This window comes from Hemiscyllium ocellatum, chromosome 4, assembly GCF_020745735.1.
Source record: "Hemiscyllium ocellatum isolate sHemOce1 chromosome 4, sHemOce1.pat.X.cur, whole genome shotgun sequence".
NCBI classification, from domain to species: Eukaryota; Metazoa; Chordata; class Chondrichthyes; order Orectolobiformes; family Hemiscylliidae; genus Hemiscyllium; species Hemiscyllium ocellatum.
The window spans coordinates 97,580,706-97,601,201 of NC_083404.1; the positions used below are offsets into that span (position 1 = coordinate 97,580,706).

The 20,496-nt window shown below is 41.3% G+C and overlaps 1 protein-coding gene across 1 annotated transcript in view; it reads right to left on the reverse strand.

Moving 5' to 3' along the window:
- Positions 1 to 17,868: 17,868 nt before the first annotated feature.
- Positions 17,869 to 20,496, reverse strand: part of pip4p2 (phosphatidylinositol-4,5-bisphosphate 4-phosphatase 2) — a 90,165-nt gene continuing 87,537 nt past the window's right edge. The window contains exon 7 of the mRNA XM_060824419.1: positions 17,869 to 18,872. Coding sequence (XP_060680402.1) covers positions 18,729 to 18,872 — 144 coding nt within the window. The 3' untranslated portion in view covers positions 17,869 to 18,728. The remainder of the gene's footprint in view (positions 18,873 to 20,496) is intronic.

Consider the following 20,496-nt stretch of genomic DNA (forward strand, 5'->3'; position numbering starts at 1 on the left):
GTGCTGAGTTCGAGGGAATCGAATGAAACAAGGTGGGGGGAGGGGAAATGAGGAAACTGGAGAAATCGGAGTTCATCCCTTGTGGTTGGAGGGTTCCCAGGCAGAAGATGAGGCGCTCTTCCTCCAACCGTCCGAGACTGTCTCAGACTCCTCCCTCCCCTTCCTAGACCTTTCCATTTCTATCTCGGGCGACCGAATCAACACAGACATCTACTATAAACCGACTGACTCCCATGGCTACCTGGACTACACCTCCTCCCACCCTGCCCCCGCCGCATCTGCTCCCAGGAGGACCAGTTCCAATACCGTACAGCCCAGATGGCCTCCTTCTTCAAGGACCGCAGACTCCCCCCAGACGTGATCGACGATGCCCTCCACCGCATCTCCTCCACTTCCCGCTCCTCCGCCCTTGAGCCCCGCCCCTCCAACCGCCACCAGGACAGAACCCCACTGGTTCTCACCTACCACCCCACCAACCTCCGTATACAGCGTATCATCCGCCGTCATTTCCGCCACCTCCAAACAGACCCCACCACCAGGGATATATTTCCCTCCCCTCCCCTATCAGCGTTCCGCAAAGACCACTCCCTTCGTGACTCCCTCGTCAGGTCCACACCCCCCACCAACCCAATCTCCACTCCCGGCACCTTCCCCTGCAACCACAGGAAATGCAAAACTTGCGCCCATACCTCCTGCCTTACCTCTCTCCAAGGCCCCAAGGGATCTTTCCATATCCGCCACAAATTCACCTGCACCTCCACACACATTATCTATTACATCAGCTGCACCCGATGTGGCCTCCTCTATATTGGGGAGACGGGCCGCCTACTTGCGGAACGCTTCAGGGAACACCTCTGGGACGCCTGGACCAACCAACCCAACCATCCCGTAGCTCAACACTTTAACTCTCCCTCCCACTCCACCAAGGACATGCAGGTCCTTGGACTCCTCCATCGCCAGAACATAACAACACGACGGTTGCAGGAAGAGCGCCTCATCTTCCGCCTGGGAACCCTCCAACCACAAGGGATGAACTCCGATTTCTCCAGTTTCCTCATTTCCCCTCCCCCCACCTTGTCTCATTTGGTTCCCTCGAACTCAGCACCGCCCTCCTAACCTGCAATTTTCTTCCTGACCTCTCCGCCCCCACCCCACTCCGGCCTATCACCCTCACCTTGACCTCCTTCCACCTAACACATCTCCATCGCTCCTCCCCCAAGTCCCTCTTCCCTACCTTTTATCTTAGCCTGCTGGACACACTTTCCTCATTCCTGATGAAGGGCTTTAGCCCGAAACGTCGAATTTCCTGTTCCTTGGATGATGCCTGACCTGCTGCGCTTTAACCAGCAACACATAACTTATGAAAAGTCCCACAAATGAACAGGAAAATCATTTCTGATATAAAAAGTTATATTTCATTTTACACAGTTAAAGAAACAAAAATACATCACATGCAACCATAAAGGCTCACCAACTGTACAAATTTGGGGCCGTGTGTAGCTCAACCTCTGATAAATAAGGATTTGGTGAGTTGAGGATATATTAATCACTTTCCAAAAAATGTAAATTTGTTTGTATTTTAACATTTAAAAGTTACAATTTAACTGAAAGTTATTGCTTAATTTCAGGAGCCAAAGAAGAGCCATATGAACTGCTCACTGTGGAACAGCAGAAGTTTGTCAAAGAAGCTAGTCTGAATTATTTTTTTTTTCTGTAGTTAAAGTTAAGCTAATTCTTTAATTTCAGAACATATAAATACAGCACCTCAGTACAACTTTGTGCTCAGTGTGACTTGAATGGATTGCTGAGAATGTGGTTAGTTCAGAACATTAGGTGAGTAGGGGAAAGAACCTTTTTATTCTGTAGGAATTGGATCCTATTCTTTACCATATATATTCAATTTTTTGGTTTAGAAGGAGGAACAGATTGTTAATGGTGAGTAATTCTACTTTCTATTATTTTTTAATCTTAAATCTATCCTAAGTTCAAATTAATCTTAAGGCATGTCAGAGCAGCTAACTACATGGAAACTCCTGTGACATATAGGGAGTCATACACACTTCACATGATCTAAATGAATATAGGTGCAAAAAGTGTCTCCATTTGCAAAAACCGCGTGCTCCATTTCTCAGAGCTCAAATGGCAACCGGCATCACTGAGATTTTCACTGATGAGGCAAAAGACTAAGTGAATAATACGTTTAGGGATGTGGTCACATGGCAGGATAGGAACATGCGAGCAGAGGGAAATAGGTGACTGACAGAGTCCAAGAGAACCAGGAGGATGGTGCAGCAACCAGAGATGATTTTGCTCACTCATCAGCTTTGTATTCAAGATAGTGGTAAAACCAATAGCTCCTCAGAGGTGTACAGCAAGAGCCAAATTAGTGACTTAGGTTGCTCAGTTGTTCAAGGGGGAAAGAAAGAGAGATGACCTGATAGGGGATTCATTAATTAGGTGAACAAATGGACATCACTGCAGCCTTAGATGTGACTCCAAGGTTGTATGTTGTCTCCTTGGTGCAAGGGTCAAAGATATCAGAAAGCAGCTGCAAGGCATATTTCTGGGGAGAGTGATCAGCCAGAGGTTGTGATCCATTTTGGTACCAATGATATGGGGAGAGACAGTGATGTGCTTCTGCAAATAAAACTTAAGGAGTAGGTAGAAATTTAGCAAGCAGGACTTCAAATGCAGTGATCTCAGGATTACTCAGAGTTAAATTCTCAAGTGAGTACAGAAATAGGAGACTACTACAGATTAATGCATGGCTGGAAAGCTGGCACAGTAGGGAGGGCTTTAGATTCCCAAAATAGTAGAACTGCCACCTGTACAAATAAATGGGGTACAACTGAATCCTGAGATCTCTTATGAGGTTGTCTACTTTTACTAGTACTACAGGAGAGAATTTAAACTATAAAATGGCAGGGGTGCATAAGTCCGGAGAATATAAGAGAGGAATGCTACAGTGAGCAAAATGCCAGGAGAGACAGTTAGCATTAAAATAAAGAATAGTAAGTTAATAGTTGGGAGTCAGAGTTAAGAAGAAATTTAAAGATTGTACCCCTGGCCACCCTGTATTGTGGGGCACAAACATACCTTTGCAATTCTTGACTTATTCAGCAAATGGGTGGAGGCTTTGCCTACCCAAACCAATACCATTAAAGTCACAGCAACCATCCAAAACCAGGAAGTTTTCACTAGTTGGGGCTTCCCTTGCAGCATAGAATCAGACCAAGACACTCATCTTACTGCCCCAGTGATTCAAGATGTGATTAAAGAAAAAATAAAATCTGCAAATGCTGGAAATCTAAAAATAAAACAGAAATAGCTGAAGAAACTCACTAGGTCCAGCAGCATCTTTGGAGAGAAAGTACAGTCAATGGTTTGGGTGACCCTTCTTCAGGACTGTACATAGCTAAGAAAAGGTTGGTCTATGTACTGAAAGACAAGGAGAGCCCTTAGCCATGAAAAGACAGTCAAAACATTGGTGAACAATGCCAAAGCTGCCCAGAATGCAGTTGCTGTTAGGATGGGTCAGTTAAAGAGACAAAGTAAAGCCAACTTGATGACTATGTCAACCCCACCGAGGACGAGGCGGGTCATGCTCGAGGCCTTCCAGCCAGGAATAATCCTGTGCCCCAGATACTCAGGAACCTCACTCAGAGGTGAGCAAGGCAAGTCCCTTGGTTTATAAGTGCTGGTCAACTCCAGGAAGACCAAATGGGATCACATCAACCAGATGAAAGAAATAGTTCCTAAAACAAACCCACCATTTCCGCATGTCCGTGGAAGGATTCAAGACAAGGCCTCGCACTTAACTCTATCTCTAGGTGTTGAGGAATTGGTACTCTATCTGGTACAACTACAACATTGAACAGTCATCTGGATAGGTACACAAATAGGAAGGATTTAGAGGGATGTGGGTCAAATGTTGGCAAATTGGACTAGATTACTTGAGGATATCTGGTTGACATGGACTAGTTGGACCCAAGGGTCTGTTTCCATGCTGTACAACCTCTACAATAGCCAACCTGAGTCCATCCGAAAAGGAAACCATTAGTGGTCTAGCCACACATTAAGGAATTTAAGTGCCACCGGAGCCCACAGAAGTGTCTGATCCGGTGCTCCAATGGGGAAGTCGAGGAAGAGTCGGTCCCCAGCAGCCAGAGCCCACCCACTTAGAGTTATGACTCCATCAGAAACATGTGCAGCACCGCCAGCAATTGGTTTAGCTTTACGACCCGATAGCCAACCCAGCAACCGCATTCCTGAGGCAGCTTTAGGACCTGACAGCTAGCCCAGCTACCACATTCATTAGGCAGCTTTGCTTTTTTTTTTACAAATTTTCACCAATGAAATCTTCTGCCTGATCAGAAGACGTTCCATCTATCTCATGTGTTTACAGACCACCTAAAATCCACCAACTAAGAGTTGCTCACATAAGCAACTTAATTGTCTTTTTATTACTTTTTTTGTCCCATCTCATTTCCATCCCAAGGATCTTTGCAAACTTCCACAACATTTTTCTTCCAGATGATCCTTTTTCACAGTCTGAGAATACTCTATAAAGCTAGTGTGCGATCCCGCCACATGTGCATTGAGTTATGTTGCACAGAAACAGACCCTTCGGTCCAATCAATCCATGCCAAACATAAAACTAAACTAGGTCAGGCAGCATCCAAGGAGCAGAACAATCGACGTTTCGGGCATAAGCCCTTCTTCAGGAAGGGCTTATGCCCGAAACGTCGATTCCCCTGCTCCTTGGATGCTGCCTGACCTGCTGCGCTTTTCCAGCAACACATTTTTCAGCTCTGATCTCCAGCATCTGCAGTCCTCACTTTCTCCTATAAAACTTAATTAGTCCCATCTGCCTGCTCCTGGCTTATATCCCTCCAAACCTTTCTTATTCGTGTATCCATCCAAATGTCTTCTAAACATTGTAATTGTACCTGCATCTACTACTTCCACAGGAAGTTCATTCCACATATGAACCACCCACTGAGTAAAAAACATTGTCTCATGTCTTTTCCAAATCTCTGTCCTCTCACTTTAAAAATCTGTCCCCTACTTTTGAAATTTCCTATCTTCGGTGAAAGACAAATACCATCAACTATCTATACCTGTCATTATTTTATGAACTTCTATCAAGTCATTTCTCAACCTCCTACACTCCAGTGAAAAACATCCCAGCCTATCCAGCCTTTCTTTATAACTCTCATCTTCCATACCCGGCAACCTTCTGGTAAATCTCTTTTGAACCCTCTCCAGCTTAATAATATCCTTCCCATAACTGGGTGACCAAGAACTGGACACAGTATTCCAGAAGAGGCCTCAGCAATGTCCTGTACAACTTCAACATAACACATCAACTTCTATACTTAAAGGACTGAGCAATAAAAGCATGTGTGCCAAACACATTTTTAACCATCCTGTCTATATCTGACGCAAACTTTAAAGAATTATGTACCTGCACCCTTATGTCCCTCTGTTCTATAACACTACCCAAGACCCTACCATTAATTGTCTAAGCCCTATACTTGCTTGTTGTACCAAAATGCAATACCCCGCATTTAACCAGATTGAACTCCATCTGCCATTTTTCAGCCCATAGACCCATTTGATTAAGATCCTTTTGTAATCTTAGAAAAACTTCTTTACTATGTACTATACCACCAATTTAGGTTTCATCTGCAAGCTTACTAACCATGCATTCTACATTCTTATCCAAATCATTACAAAAGAGGGTAACCCAAGATGGAGGACGGGAAAAAATTCTGGCTGTAAGAGCTGCTCCTTTTTTGAGGTATTTTAGATGCTGGAGGTGATTTCCTCGAATTCCAGGAGCAGCAATTACTGTTTTATATGCTGTTGCATTGTTTTGGAACACTGGAAAAAAAAAGTCAAAACAACAGCTGTTTAAAAGGGAGAAGAGCAGACAAAGGAAGCACATGGTGAGGACAGTGCAGGAGAGAGAGAGAGAGAGAGAACCTGCACAGTTACCGCCTTTGCTGTTTGAATTTGTGAATCGCTGGACATCGGAGTGTATCTGGGAAAATTAACAAACAGTGAAATTCACAACTAATCTTGGAGGAACTGTTGGCGAAGTTCACAGCACAGAATCAGATAAGTTAATTGGTGTTTTAAGTCTGTCCAAGAGAAAGGCTGCAGCAGTGAGTATAGTGGATTCTATCTTGATTATATGTTTTTGGAGATAAGTCTCTTGATTAAACTTAAAACAGCTATTAATTTAACCTGGGGCAGTGTTTGTAGAGGAATAAGACGGTGTTATTTTCTGGGTCTGTAGATTGTGAAGGAGCAAAAATGGCCTTTGCAGTAATATGTACTTCTTGTCAGATGTGGGAGTTTAAAGAGAGTTTAAGGGTTACTGCGGATTATATCTGCCATAAATGCTGTTGGATGCGAATCTGATCAGGTCGAGTGGATTGGTTGGAGAGACAGATAGAAGCGATGAGGAATTTGCAACAGCAACAGTATGTGATGGATGGCAGTTACAGGAAGGGGGAAAAGTCTCAGATAAAGTCACACAGATGGGTTAACTCCAGGAAGGGTAAGAGAGCTAGGCAGCTAGTGCAGGGGGTCTTCTGTGGAGAAACCCATTTCAAACAGGTATGCTGTTTTAGAAAATGTAGAGTGTGATGGATTCTCAGGGGAACGTAGCATGAACAGCCAAGTTTCTGGTGTTGAGACTGGCTCTAATGCAGCGAGGGGTATGTCGGCTTCCAAGAGATCAATTGTGTTAGGGGATTCTGTAGTCAAAGGTACAGACAGACATTTTTGTGGCCAGCAGAGAAAAAACAGAATGGTGTGTTGTTTCACTGGTGCCAGGATCAAGGATGTCTCAGAGAGGGTGCAGAATGTTCTCACAGGGGAGAGGGGCCAGAAGGAGGTCATTGTCCACATTGGAATCAACGACATTGGAAGGGAAAAGGTTGATACTCTAAGGGAGATTACAGAGAGATAGGCAGAAATTTAAAAAGGAGGTCCTCAAGGGTAGTGATATCTGGATACTCCCAGTGCTATGAACTAGTGAGGGCAGGAATAGGAGGATAGAGCAGATGAATGCATGGCTGAGGAGCTGGTGTATGGGAGAAGGATTCACATTTTTGGATCATTGGAATCTCTTTTTGGGTAGAAGTGACCTGTACAAGAAGGACGGATTGCACCTAAATTGGAAGGGACTAATATATTGGCAGGGAAATTTGCTCGAACTACTTTGGAGGATTTAAACTAGTAAGATGAGGGGGTGGGACTCAGAAAGAGATTGATCTGAGATGGGTAAAGTTAAGAACAAAAGTGAGTCAAACAGTCAGGGTAGGCAGGGACAAGGTAGAACTAATAAATTAAACTGCATTTATTTCAATGCAAGGGGCCTAACAGGGCAGGTAGATGAACTCAGGGCATGGTTAGGAACATGGGACTGAGATATCATAGCAATTACGGAAACATGGCTCAGGGATGGGCAGGACTGGCAGCTTAATGTTCCAGGATACAAATACTACAGGAAGGATAGAAAGGGAGGCAAGAGAGGAGGGGGAGTGGCATTTTTGATAAGGGTTAGCATTATCAAAACTACAGCCAGGGAAGTTATTTGGGTGGAACTGAGAAATAAGAAAGGGATGATCACCTTGTTGGGATTGTATTATAGACCCCCCAATAGTCAGAGGGAAATTGAGAAACAAACTTGGAAGGAGATCTCAGCTATCCGTAAGAATAATAGGGTAGTTATGGTAGGGGATTTTTACTTTCCAAACATCGACTGGGACTGCCATAGTGTTAAAGGTTTAGATGGAGAGAATTTCCTAAGTGTGCACAAGACAATTTTTTGATTCAGTATGTGGATGTACATACTAGAGAAGGTGCAAATCTTGACCTACTCTAGGGAAATAAGGCAGGGCAGGTGACTGAGGTGTCAGTGGGGGAGCAGTTTGGGGCCAGTGACCATAATTCTATTCGTTTTAAAATAGTGATGGAAAAGGATAGACCAGATCTAAAAGTTGAAGTTCTAAATTGGAGAAAGGCCAATTTTGACAGTATTAGGCCCGAACTTTCGATAGCTGATTGGAGGCAGATGTTTGCAGGTAAAGGGACGCTGGAAAATGGGAAGCCTTCAGAAATGAGACAACAAGAATCCAGAGAAAGTATATTCCTGTCAGGGTGAAAGGGAAGGCTGGTAGGTATAAGGAATGCTGGATGACTAAAGAAATTGAGGGTTTGGTTAAGAAAAAGAAGGAAGCATATGTCAGGTATAGATAGGATAGATCGAATGAATCCTTAGGAGAGGACAAAGAAAGTAGGAGTATACATAAGAGGGAAATCAGGAGGGCAAACGGGGACATGAGATAGCTTTGGCAAATAGAATTAAGGAGAATCCAAAGGGTTTTTACAAATATATTAAGGACAAAAGGGTAACTAGGGAGAGAATAAGGCCCCTCAAAGTTCAGCAAGGCGGCCTTTGTGTGGAGCCACAGAAAATGGGGGAGATACTAAATGAATATTCTGCATCAGTATTTACTGTGGAAAAGGATATGGAAGATATAGACTGTAGGGAAATAGATGGTGGCATCTTGCAAAATGCTCAGATTACAGAGGAGGAAGTGCTGGATGTCTTGAAACGGTTAAAGGTGGATAAGTCACCAGGACCTGATCAAGTGTACCATGGGAAGCTAGAGAAGTGATTGCTGGGCCTCTTGTCGAGTTATTTGTATTATCGATAGTCCCAGGTGAGATGCCAGAAGACTGGAGGTTGGCAAACGTGGTGCCACTGTTTCAGAAGGCCAGTAAAGACAAGCCAGGGAACTATAGACTGATGAGCCTGACCTTGGTGGTGGGCAAGTTGTTGGAAGGAATCCTGAGGGACAGGATGCACATGTATTTGGAAAGGCAAGGACTGATGAGGGATAGTCAACATGGCTTTGTGCATGGGAAATCATGTCTCACAAACTTGATTGAGTCTTTTGAAGAAGTAACAAAGAGGATTGATGAGGGCAGAGCAGTAGATGTGATCTATATGAACTTCAGTAAGGCATTTGGCAAGGTTCCCCATGGGAGACTGATTAGCAAGGTTCGACCTCATGGAATACAGGGAGAACTAGCCATTTGGGTATTGAACTGGCTCAAAGGTAGAAGACAGAGGGTGATGGTGGAGGTTTGTTTTTCAGACTGGAGGCCTGTGACCAGTGGAGTGCCACAAGGATCGGTGCTGGGCCCTCTACTTTTTGTCATTTACATAAATGATTTGGATGCGAGCATAAGAGGTACAGTTTGTAAGTTTGCAGATGATACCAAAATTGGAGCTGTATTGGACAGCAAAGAGGGTTACCTCAGATTACAACAAGATCTGGACCAGATGGGCCAATGGGCAGATAAGTGGCAGAAGGAGTTTAATTCAGATAAATGCAAGGTGCTGCATTTGGGAAAGCAAATCTTAGCAGGACTTATACTTAATGGTAAGGTCCTAGGGAGTATTGCTGAACAAAGAGATCTTGGAGTGCAGGTTCATAGCTCTTTGAAAATGGAGCTGCAGGTAGATAGGATAGTGAAGAAGGCATTTGGTATGCTTTCCTTTATTGGTCTGAGTACAGGGGTTAGGAGGTCATGTTGCGGCTGTACAGGACATTAGTTAGGCCTCTGTTGTAATATTGCATGCAATCCTGGTCTCCTTCCTATTGGAAAGATGTGAAACTTGAAAGGGTTCAGAAAAGATTTACAAGGATGTTGCCAGGGTTGGAAGATCTGAGCTACAGGGAGAGGTTGAACAGGCGGGAGCTGTTTTCCCTGGAGCATCGGAGTCTGAGGGGTGACCTTATTGAGGGTTATAAAATTATGAGGAGCATGGATAGGATAAATAGACAAAGTTTTTTTCCCTGGAGTGGGAGAGTCCAGAACTAGAGGGCATAAGTTTAGGGTGAGAGGGGAAAGATATAAAAGAGACCTAAGGGGCAACTTTTTCACGCAGAGGGTGGTATGTGTATGGAATGAGCTGCCAGAGGATGTGGTGGAGGCTGGTATAATTGCACTATTTAAAAGGCATTTGGATGGGTATATGAATAGGAAGGGTTTGGAGGTATACGGGCCGAGTGCTGGCAGGTGGGACTAGATTGGATTGGAATATCTGATCGGCATGGACCGAAGGGTCTGTTTCCATGCTGTACACCTCTATGACTTTAAACCAAATATTCGCCAATAGCAGGTGCACTGAGCTAGGGTGCTACAGGCTCAGAAAAAGGATTGGAATAGGAGACAAATTTAAAACTATGCTGAGCAGACAAGAATGAAGAAGACCACAAACAGACACAGAGGAATACCTAAAATGTGAACCGTCTATTTTGCGAATGTGTTATTTCTGATCACACGTTTACAGACAGTGTATTATTCACCATCACTGCATTGTTTGTCATTGCTTTTATTGCTAGTATTTATGCTTGTCTTTTCAATTGCTGTGCAATTTATAATGTTAGACAGTAAAAGCTGTCAACCTACGACCAGGTGCAATGTGGTGGAAGAGCAAAGTCAGAGCTGTGTGACTTTTTTGCTGGTTTTCATTTGGATCAAGAGGAGGGACAGTAGTCAAATAGCCCAGGGCCTGAATGCTATGCCCAAAACCAGAATGAGCAACCTTTAAGCAGAGAATCCCAAATGGACTTTCAGGTGCAAAGTATTTGCACAAGATAAAGGCAGGCAAGGAAAATCCCAGACTTGCTCTGGAAAATGATGCTGGCTTGCGAATTATTGAGTCATACAGCAAAAAAACAGACTTCAGTCCAACTTGTCCACACTCACCTAAGACATCCTAATCTGATCTAGTTCCATTTGTCAGCATTTGGTTCATGTTCCTCTAAACCCTTCCTATTCATAATGCTGTAATTGTACCCTCCTCCACCACCTTCTCTGGCAATTTGTTCCATACGTGCACCACCCGCTGTGTGAAAAGGTTACTCCTCCTGTCGTATTTAAATCTTTCCTCTTAACCTTAAATTTCTGCCCCTTAGTTTTAGACTCACCTATCCTAGAAAAAAATACTTTGGCTATTCACCCCATCCATGCCCCTCGTGATTTTACAAACCTCTCAGGTCATTCTTCAACCTCCAGCGAAAAAAGTTCCAGCTTATGCAGCCTCTCCCAATAACATTAACCCACCAAGTCCCTCACCACCCTTGTAGTTCTTTCCTGCACCCTCCCAAGTTTAACATCCTTTCTACAGAAGGGTCACAAGAATTGTATACAATATTTCAAAAGTGGCCTCTCAAATGTCCTGTACAAACACATGACATCCCAACTTCTATGCGCAATGTTCTGACCAAAAAGGAGAGAGACAGAGAGAGGGGGAGACAGAGAGAGAGAGCGAGAGAGACAGAGAAAGAGAAATGATGTACGAAGACAACATTCACCCAAGCTCATCAGAGCTGACTACATAGCCTGGTCAAGTTCAACTGCATGGGTAAAACCTAATCCTAGTCTTGTGACCAGTTGGTTAGGATTGCGATGGGCTTAGTGTTGTGGTTGATAGAGTAATTAATGTAAGAAACATGAGTTTTATTACAAAACAGTAAGCTTTTAGCTAAAAGGCTGCTATGACCAAATATTGCATCTTTAGTGTATTTTGTGAATAAAATTGTGTTGAATTGCAATTCGACTGTGACCCTTTTATTTATCTCAAGTATAGTGCCTGAGTAAAATGAGTTTACATGGAAACTGGTCAAAGTGTCCAAAGCATAACAGACATATGTTGGTGGCATTGATCTAAAACTTACTTCTTATGAAGAAATTTGCTGGTAAGTTAACATTAGAATTATGCTGATCTTATTATGCCTATTACAATAAAAGCATTAAAAAGTGAAATCTTGTTCAAACTCTTCCAATGAGAAATTATTTCCCAAATGACTTAAGTTGTTGCTCTTTAAGGAGTCTGTGACATGAAGAGCTTCCTGAATCATGCCTGTATGCTGCACAACCTTGCCAGAGGAAACATTAGCATTGGCAGAAAGCAGAGCAATAATCCTCCCCAATTGAGCAAGAATAAGCAAAAGTGAGGAAACAGGAAAATGAAGGGTGTTTTAATGTCATATCAGTACTAGCATTCAAGAATCAAGTTAGTATGGGTTGTGAAGATAACAAATATATATATGTCTTAAATTAAAAGGTGAGGTATTGCAGCATGCCATCAAAATCAAGGGTAGAGAAGTGGAGGAGACAGGTGCTATGATGCTTTAAGTTAAAAGCTAAATGCTAGAAATCTGAAATACTCAGCATCTGAGAAAAAGAGAACAGATGTAATGCTTCGGGCTAATGGTCCTCTGACTGCATTGTTGCAATGTGTGTAGTCGTCCTTTGGAACAAGGATGACAGTTGCTCAATGACAGAGTAAACCACAGAGTCAGAAAGAGGGAGACTTCACTGAAGTGAGACCGAGATAGAATGACAAACTGAAAATTTGATGCAAATTGGGAATTCAACTGGCAAATCTTTTGCAAGTTTAATTTCAATGTAAAAGTCGGAATCAGATCTACAATCAAAAGTTTTTCAGGAAGTTGAAATAGCCTAGTTAAAAGGCATCTGCTGGATAGTGGCTATTTCTATCAAACACCTGAAATTCCTGTCCTAATTTAGGTGTTATTGTTACGATACAAAGACAGCCAGCCAAATCTAATCAGTGTCTCTATCCCTGAATTACAGCACAAAAATTAAAACTTTCAATGATTCTTAAGACTGACCCCAATGGTCCCTAACCAGATATTACGAAGAACAACGAATACCAGATTCCAAGTTTATCGCTTAAACAAAGCAATTTACAATTATTAATACAGTAGGTTTAACTGAACAAAGCTAAACAAGATGATATAATTCATGTCTACAAATGAAACCCAAACTTCTTTGATTCTCATAAACAGACAGATGCAGTGAAGGATAAACTAAAAGAAAAAGAAGAGATGTAATGCCCACTTCACTTAAGCAGTTTCTGTCACGCATCCTATCCCACACATATGGAGTTTATCTTGCTTGATTAATGAAGACATCAATCAATGCAAATAGCTTCAGCAGGATTCAAAAATATTTATTTAATTCTTATAACTGAGATTCTATTCTTCACACTTTTGATAAGTTGACAAAAGGTGGAGCCGGGTGTTGTGATGTTTTAAATTAAAAGCAAAATGTTGTAAATGCTGGAAATCTGAAATAGTCAGCATGAGAAGAATGGAACAGATGTAATGCTTTGGGCCAATGGTCCTCTTGGTTTGCAATAGTCCTTTGGAACACAAATCTCTACCCTGTATCTTTGGCAGCCACAATCCTCCTGACCAAAAACACAGTTCAAAACCAGTTTAAGCTTTGGACTCTGCTCCTTCTTCAACGTTCTCTTTGTTGGACTACTTGGCACCAGCTTTCCTGTTAACATCTGGCAACATGAGCAATAATGCAAATCTGGACCCAAAAACTCCGTCATACTCTTTGAACAAGAATCAATCCGCAATTAGTTTCCAGACCTCCTACAAACAAACTTAAAGGCAGATTGATCAGTTTGTACTCACCCTCTTTCAAATAAAACACAGCTCAACAATTCCAACCAAAATGAGGGAAATAATGAAGATCTCAAACATAGCAGGAAATTAGAAAAAACAAGTGCCTCATTATGTTCTGTACAGCCAGAGTAAGCTACACAGTCAGAATGAAGAAGACTTTGCCGAGTGCAGCTAAAACAGAGCTGGGGATTGAAGACTTGGGGCAAATTATGAATTTTAGCACAGGGTATTTAATTAAGGTTTACTGCAAGAAGTAAAGTTTCCACACAGATGAACAAGGAGAGGAAATAAATTGGGAATTGAGAGGCCTACCAGCATTGAAACCAACACAAGGGAAAACAATCACACATATCGACACATGTATCAATACCAATTAATTAATTAAATAAGGTGTGAGGTCGTACATTCAAAACATAGAGAGCAAGATGTAAATAAATAGGTAGTACCTCAAAGTTAGTAATCTCAGGATTACTACTGGTGATTAAATTAACGAGAGTAGAATAAGATATAGCATATTAACACAATTTGTGTGTGGAGTTGGAGAAATGATATAAGGAGGGATTCATATTCCTTGGGCATTGAGAGGAAGATGATGAGACTGGTACAAGCAGGACAGGTTGTATCTTGTCTACAACCAATGTCCTCCTTGTGGGTGGTGTTTGCCACTGTTAGTGATGTAAACCTGAACAGGTAGACAGAGGAGGGGAAACAAAGGGCAAAAGATAGGAGCAGAAATACAAGACAAAAAAAGACACGGGGAAAAAAACAAAAGCAGCATTAGTGCAAAATAAAGTTATGACTATAAAGTTAAAAAGACAAGTCATAGAGTTATACAGTACAGAAACAGACCCTTCGGTCCAACTCATCTGCACCAACCAGACATCCCAATCTGACAGAGTCCCATTCATTAGTATTTGACCCATATCCCTCTCTAAAGCTTGTGTATCTTATATGTTCAGCGCATTCACAATGAAATAGACAGATTAGCAATGCAAATAGATAAAAACAATTTTGATATAGTTACAATCATAGATAATGGCTGCAGGGTGGCCAAGGATGGGAATCAAGCATCCAGGCTATTCGTTATTTAGGAAGGAGAGAAAAAGACAAATGATGATTTTATTGTCACATGCATTTTACAGTGAGAAAAACAATAAATTACACTGAAAGGTTTCTCCACTGTCACCACAATCCACTGCCATTTTTAACAGTTTTAAGAATAAGGAAAAAGGGAAAGGAAGTGGATAGCATTGTTATTAAAGGATAAATCAGTTCAATATTGAGGGAGGATATTGGCTGATAGAATTATGCAGAATCTGTCTAGGTGGAGATACAAAACACCAAGGAACATATGTTGGGGATTGTCCATAGACTCCCAAAAAGTATTGGAAATGTAAGGGAAGACATTAAACAAGAAATTCTGTGAGGGTGCAACTATAACCACAGATAACTTTAACTTACATATTTGGACAAACCAAATTAACAATGTGTAGAGGAATTATTGCTGGAGCATGTACATTATATTTTTTAGACCAGTCCACTGAGTAAGAAACCAGACAACAGGCTATTCTAAACTGACCACTTTGCAGTTAGAAAGCATTCATCAACAATCTTTTACAGGGAAACAACAATAGGAAGTTATAATTCTTAATTAGCATGGAACATGAAGTAGTCAAATCAAACCTGGATCCTGAATATAAATAAAGGGAACCATTAGGATATGAGATGAAAATTGGCAAGGGTGAATTGGGAAATCTTATCAGAAGTACTAACAGTTAGATTTAAAAAGCATAAGAGAAGAAACTGAGAATTATAGACCAGTTGGTCTGACATCAGTATTGGCAGTAACATCCAGGTGACAGGCAGTGACCAGTGAGCACAGACAAGGGTCAGTGCTTGGTACCAAGCTATTCACAATAAATGTAAAATCACTTGGATGAGGGAACCTAATGCAACATTTCTAAATTTGCTGATGATACAAAACTGGGCAGGACTGAGAGTTGTGAGGAGGATGTATGGAGATTTCAGGTGATTTAGCCCAGCTGAGTGATGCGCAAAAAGGCAGAAGCAGGAAATTGTGGCTAAATATGAATTTAAGCACTTCATTGTGAAAAACAAGTAGAGTATTTATTAAATAGTGAAAGTTGGTAAATGTAGATGTACAAAGGTATCTGGGTGTATTTGTACACCTGTCAAAGTAAACAGGCAGATGCAGCAGGCAATGGAAGGCAGATGGCATATTAGCCTTGATAGCAAGAGGATCAGAGTTCAGAAATAGGAAAATCTTATTGTAGTTATACAGGGCCTTGGTGTGACTAAATGTTAAGTACTGTATAAAATACATATTTGTTATGGAGGAAGTGCAACAGAAGCTCATTAGACTGAATCACAGGCAAGATTGTCCTCTGAGGAGAGACTGGCTTGGTGGACAATATTCACTCAAGTTCAGAAGGATGAGTGGGAGCCGATTGAAAACTCTCGCAGAACTAGTCAGAATTGATGCAGGCAGAATGTTTTTCCTGATTGCAGTCTAGAACCAGGGGTCAGTCTCAGGATAATGCTTTTAGCATGCCTGCCTTCATTGCTCATATCTTAGTATTGGAGTTGAGACGTCATGATGAGGTTGGTGAGGTGTGTGCAGTTCCGGTCTCTCTGCTTTGGGAAGGACATTATAAAATTGAAGAGGCTCAGAAAAGATTTACCAGGATGTTGCCAAAAATAGAGGGTTTGGGTTAGGAGGACAGGCTAGACAGGCTGAGATTGCTTTCACTAGAGCATAACAGTTTGAAGGGTATAATCATGATGGACATAGATTAGGTCAGTAGCAAGGGTCTTTTCCCTAGTGTTGGGGGGGGGGGGGGGGTTGGATTTAGATTAGATTCCCTACAGTGTGGAAACAGGCCCTTCGACCCAACAAGTCCACACTGACCCTCCAAAGAGCAACCCACCCATTCCCATACATTTACCCATGACTAATCCTAACACTATGGACAATTTAGCATGGCCAATTCACCTGACCTGCACATCTTCGGATTGTGGGAGGAAACCGGACCACCCAGAGAAAACCCATGCAGACACAGGGAGAATATGCAAACTCCACAAAGACAGTTGCCCGAGCCGGGAATCGAACTCAGGTCCCTGGCACTGAGGCAGCAGTATAACCACTGAGCCACCGTTCAAAGCTAGGGGGCATTTTTTTTTAAGATGGGAGGAGAAACTTTTAAAAAGAACATGAGGGCCAACTTCTTTTTGAAAAAATACAAATAGTGATTGGTGTGTGGAACGAACTGCCAGAGGAAGCAGTGGATGTAGGTATAGTTACAACATTTAAAAGACATTTAGATAAGTCCATGAGTACGAACTGCTTGGAGAGATATGAGCCAAACACAGGCATGGAACTAGTTTAGTTTAGAAATATGGTCGGCATGGACTGGTTGGACTAAAGGATGTGTTTCCATGTTTATGACTCTATATGAATAGCCATTTAGCACTGAGATGAGGAAACATTTCTCAACTCAAAGAGTAGTGACCATGAGAATTCGCAACCACAGAAGGCTGTGGATACCAAGAGACTGAATATATTCAAGAAAGAGATTGATTTTGTTTTTAAAGTTACATTGTAATTTTAAAATCAAGGGGTATGGGTATAAATTGGGAACATAGACTTGAGATAGAGGACCAGCTATGATCATACTGAATGGTGGCACAGACTTAAAAGGGCCAAATGGTCTACTCCTGCTCTAGTTTCTATCTTTCAAAGAATCTGCATGTGGAGTCTTATCATAGGAAAAGTTGTGGCACAGTGCCTACCATTTAGTTCTGGCTAAGTTGGAACTCTTGCTCTTACCACTTGCTGTGAGTTACAGATCAAAAGCGTACCAGTTTGACACCATTACGACATAGCTTCCAAGGCCATATAATGATACACTTTGTGGCCATCAAATCCTAGGGTGGGATTTGAATGCAGAACTCCTGATCAGAGGTAGGAACATTCTTCCTGCACCACAACACTTCCATTTTTGTGATATACTGGTTAGACAGGAAGAGTGTGCAGGGTTGCATCCATCTTTGTCGCTCCTGGAGTAATTAAACTTCGCTTACATTGAAACTTTGTTCTTCTGTTCTGCCTACGCAAGTGTATAACTTCACTTTTATCCACATCATTTTCCATCTACCAATTCTTTTGCCTGCTTAATGTGCATTCATTTGCAGTTTTAAAGTAAACGCTTATCTCTCATCATTGAAACTATGCACACTTTTCAGTCATAACATCATAACACTGTAGTGAACAAATGTTTATTTTATTTATAGAGTAATTTTTATCACATTATTAAAAAAAAAGACTGCATCCAGTTCAGCAAAAGCAAAGTTGTTAATAGATTGGTGGCTAATTTGGTACAAATTTTGACATCACATTCAACAATTGAGGTTTGTGTTTCTTCTTAAATTACATAATCCTATTACAATATTAGCAAAACTAACTTCTGATGTTTTTCCAAATAGATGTCTGTCAAATGGTTATATTATAGATTGTTACACAATAAGATTAATATGATCCAATATGTAAAGCATCACTTACTGTTTTCACTATAATGCTTTGACAATCTCATTACAGGCATTTTAAAAAGCTTTATACTCTTAAAAAGCAAATACTTAAAATTATGGAAGTAGTCAAAATATTACATACAGAGCTTATTTTTGTTTCTTAACTATGATGCAGTTTTGTCCAGAATGTTCAGAAATACAGGAGCAATTTAAGCATCAAGCCTGTGTAGAAGTACCTTGAAATGTACAAAGCCAAACTGTTTGTTATAATGCTTCTGTGTTGCAGTTTGAAAGATTAAGAGTGGCATCAGTAAACATTAAAAATATCACTGTCACCAGAAAAACCAAAAACCGTTAAAAAATTTGTTTTAACAAATTTCAACAAAAAGTATAACAAAGACAAATTGAGGTGTATACTGCAAACAAATTAAATTTAGTATGTATTTTAAAAACATAGCAAGCTGGATGCAACAAACTGTCTACTTGCTAAAATCATAGTGCAATATGCACATGTTCTAACACCATTGCCCTCTTTAGGCCTAGTAGGTTTATGAAGTAGATATACATGAACTCAAAATGTCCATTTGCTTGGAATTAAAGATTTTGTAGAATATTGTATCGTTTGTAATGAGTCATCTGATTGGTCTATGCAAAGGTGTGCTCAGGATAGCTAACTTTTATGGCTCCCCAATAACAAGCTCGGATTAGACAAATCAAACCTAGGAGATAAGCAAAAATCCAGGAAACGTAGGTTGCAGTATAACGCCTGGCAAATTCTTGGGTCCCAACCTTTTAAAAAATAAACACAATAGTTAGATCTTCTACAATTACATTGTATTTTCAAGACCAATTCAAGATTCAACTCAACACAGATGTTAACTATTTATTCTGTTAATTGTCTAGCTAAGAGTCACCATTCAGGATACAAAATGAGCAAACTGCTGAACTGTTCATACCCTTCATAAATTGACAAATTTATTTATAATACTGAGAAATACAAGCAAATATCAAGTATGAAGGAGACAATACAGCTGTATAAGAAGATTTTCCAAGCTTAGTTCAGACATTTAAAAAAACACATCTATATCGCTTTCCAAACCTACTCTCACAAAACCAAACACACAGCAACTGCCTTTGGCAAATAGATACGAAAGAATTATGGTAAAATTAGGAGCCAAAAAGACAATTTCAATTGGAAGCAAGGGCAAATAGCAGATATTATATGAAAACTTGTCATCTTTCCTAACCAAGAAAACACTGCCCAGGGCATAGAAAGAGGTGATAATTCAAACAGTAGAGGGATTTATAAGTGAGAAGGTGGTCAAGGATAAACTGCCTTTATTTAAAGGTGATTAAGCATCAAATGAAATAGAAGGGGGTTACAAGAGTTTGATGCAGCAACGCTGAAGGAATTATGAATTTGCAAGCCAGCATGGTGAATGGCTTGGAGGGGAACTTGCAGGTGGTAATGTTCCCATGTATCTGCTGCCCATATCCTTCTGGATGGTCATGGTCATTGGCTTGGACGGTGTTGTCTAAGAGGCCTTGGTGATTTGCTGCAATTCATCCTAGACAGTACATTGGTGGAGGACAAACTGGGGGTTGATTTAGCTCAGTTGGCTGGACGATTAGTTTGCAAAGCAGTGTGATGTGTGGGTTCAATTTCTACCAGCAGCTGAGGTTACCATGAAGGTCTTGCCTTCTCAATCTCTCCCCTCGCCTGAAGTATGGTGGCCCTTAAGTTAAATCACCTCAAATGAGAGTAGCTCTATGGTCTGGCAAGACTATGGTGACACATATGTTTGTATATATGGTGCGAAACAATACTTTGCCCTGGATAGGGTCAAGCTTTTTGAATGATGTTGGAGCTGCACTCATCCAAGCAAGTGGTAAGTACTCCATCCAACTCCGGACTTGTGCATTGTTGATGATGAACAAGCTTTGGGAGTCAAGAAGTGAGTTACATGCTGCAGGGGATTCCGAGCATCTGAGCTGCTCTTATATGACAGTATTTGTATGGATTGTTCAGTTTCTAGTTAATAGTAATTACCAAGATGTTGATAATAGGGGATTTTTAATGGCAATGCCACTGAATGTCCAGTGATGATTGCTAGAATCTTTGTTGAAGATGGTCATTGCAGGGCACTTACATGGAGCAAATGTTACTGCTTACTTGTCAGTCCAAATCTAGATATTGTACAGGTCTTTTGGATATGGATTGCTTCAATGTGCAAGGAGTGGCAAAAGGTATTGAACATCACGTGGACACCCCTACAGCTCACTTTATGAAGAAGGAAAGGTAATTCATGAAGAAGCTGAAGATGATTAGACATACAACACTGCCTGCTGTGACGTCCTGCCTCCAAAATCACCACCATCTTGCTTTTGCCGGGTTTGACCCAAACCTGTCGAG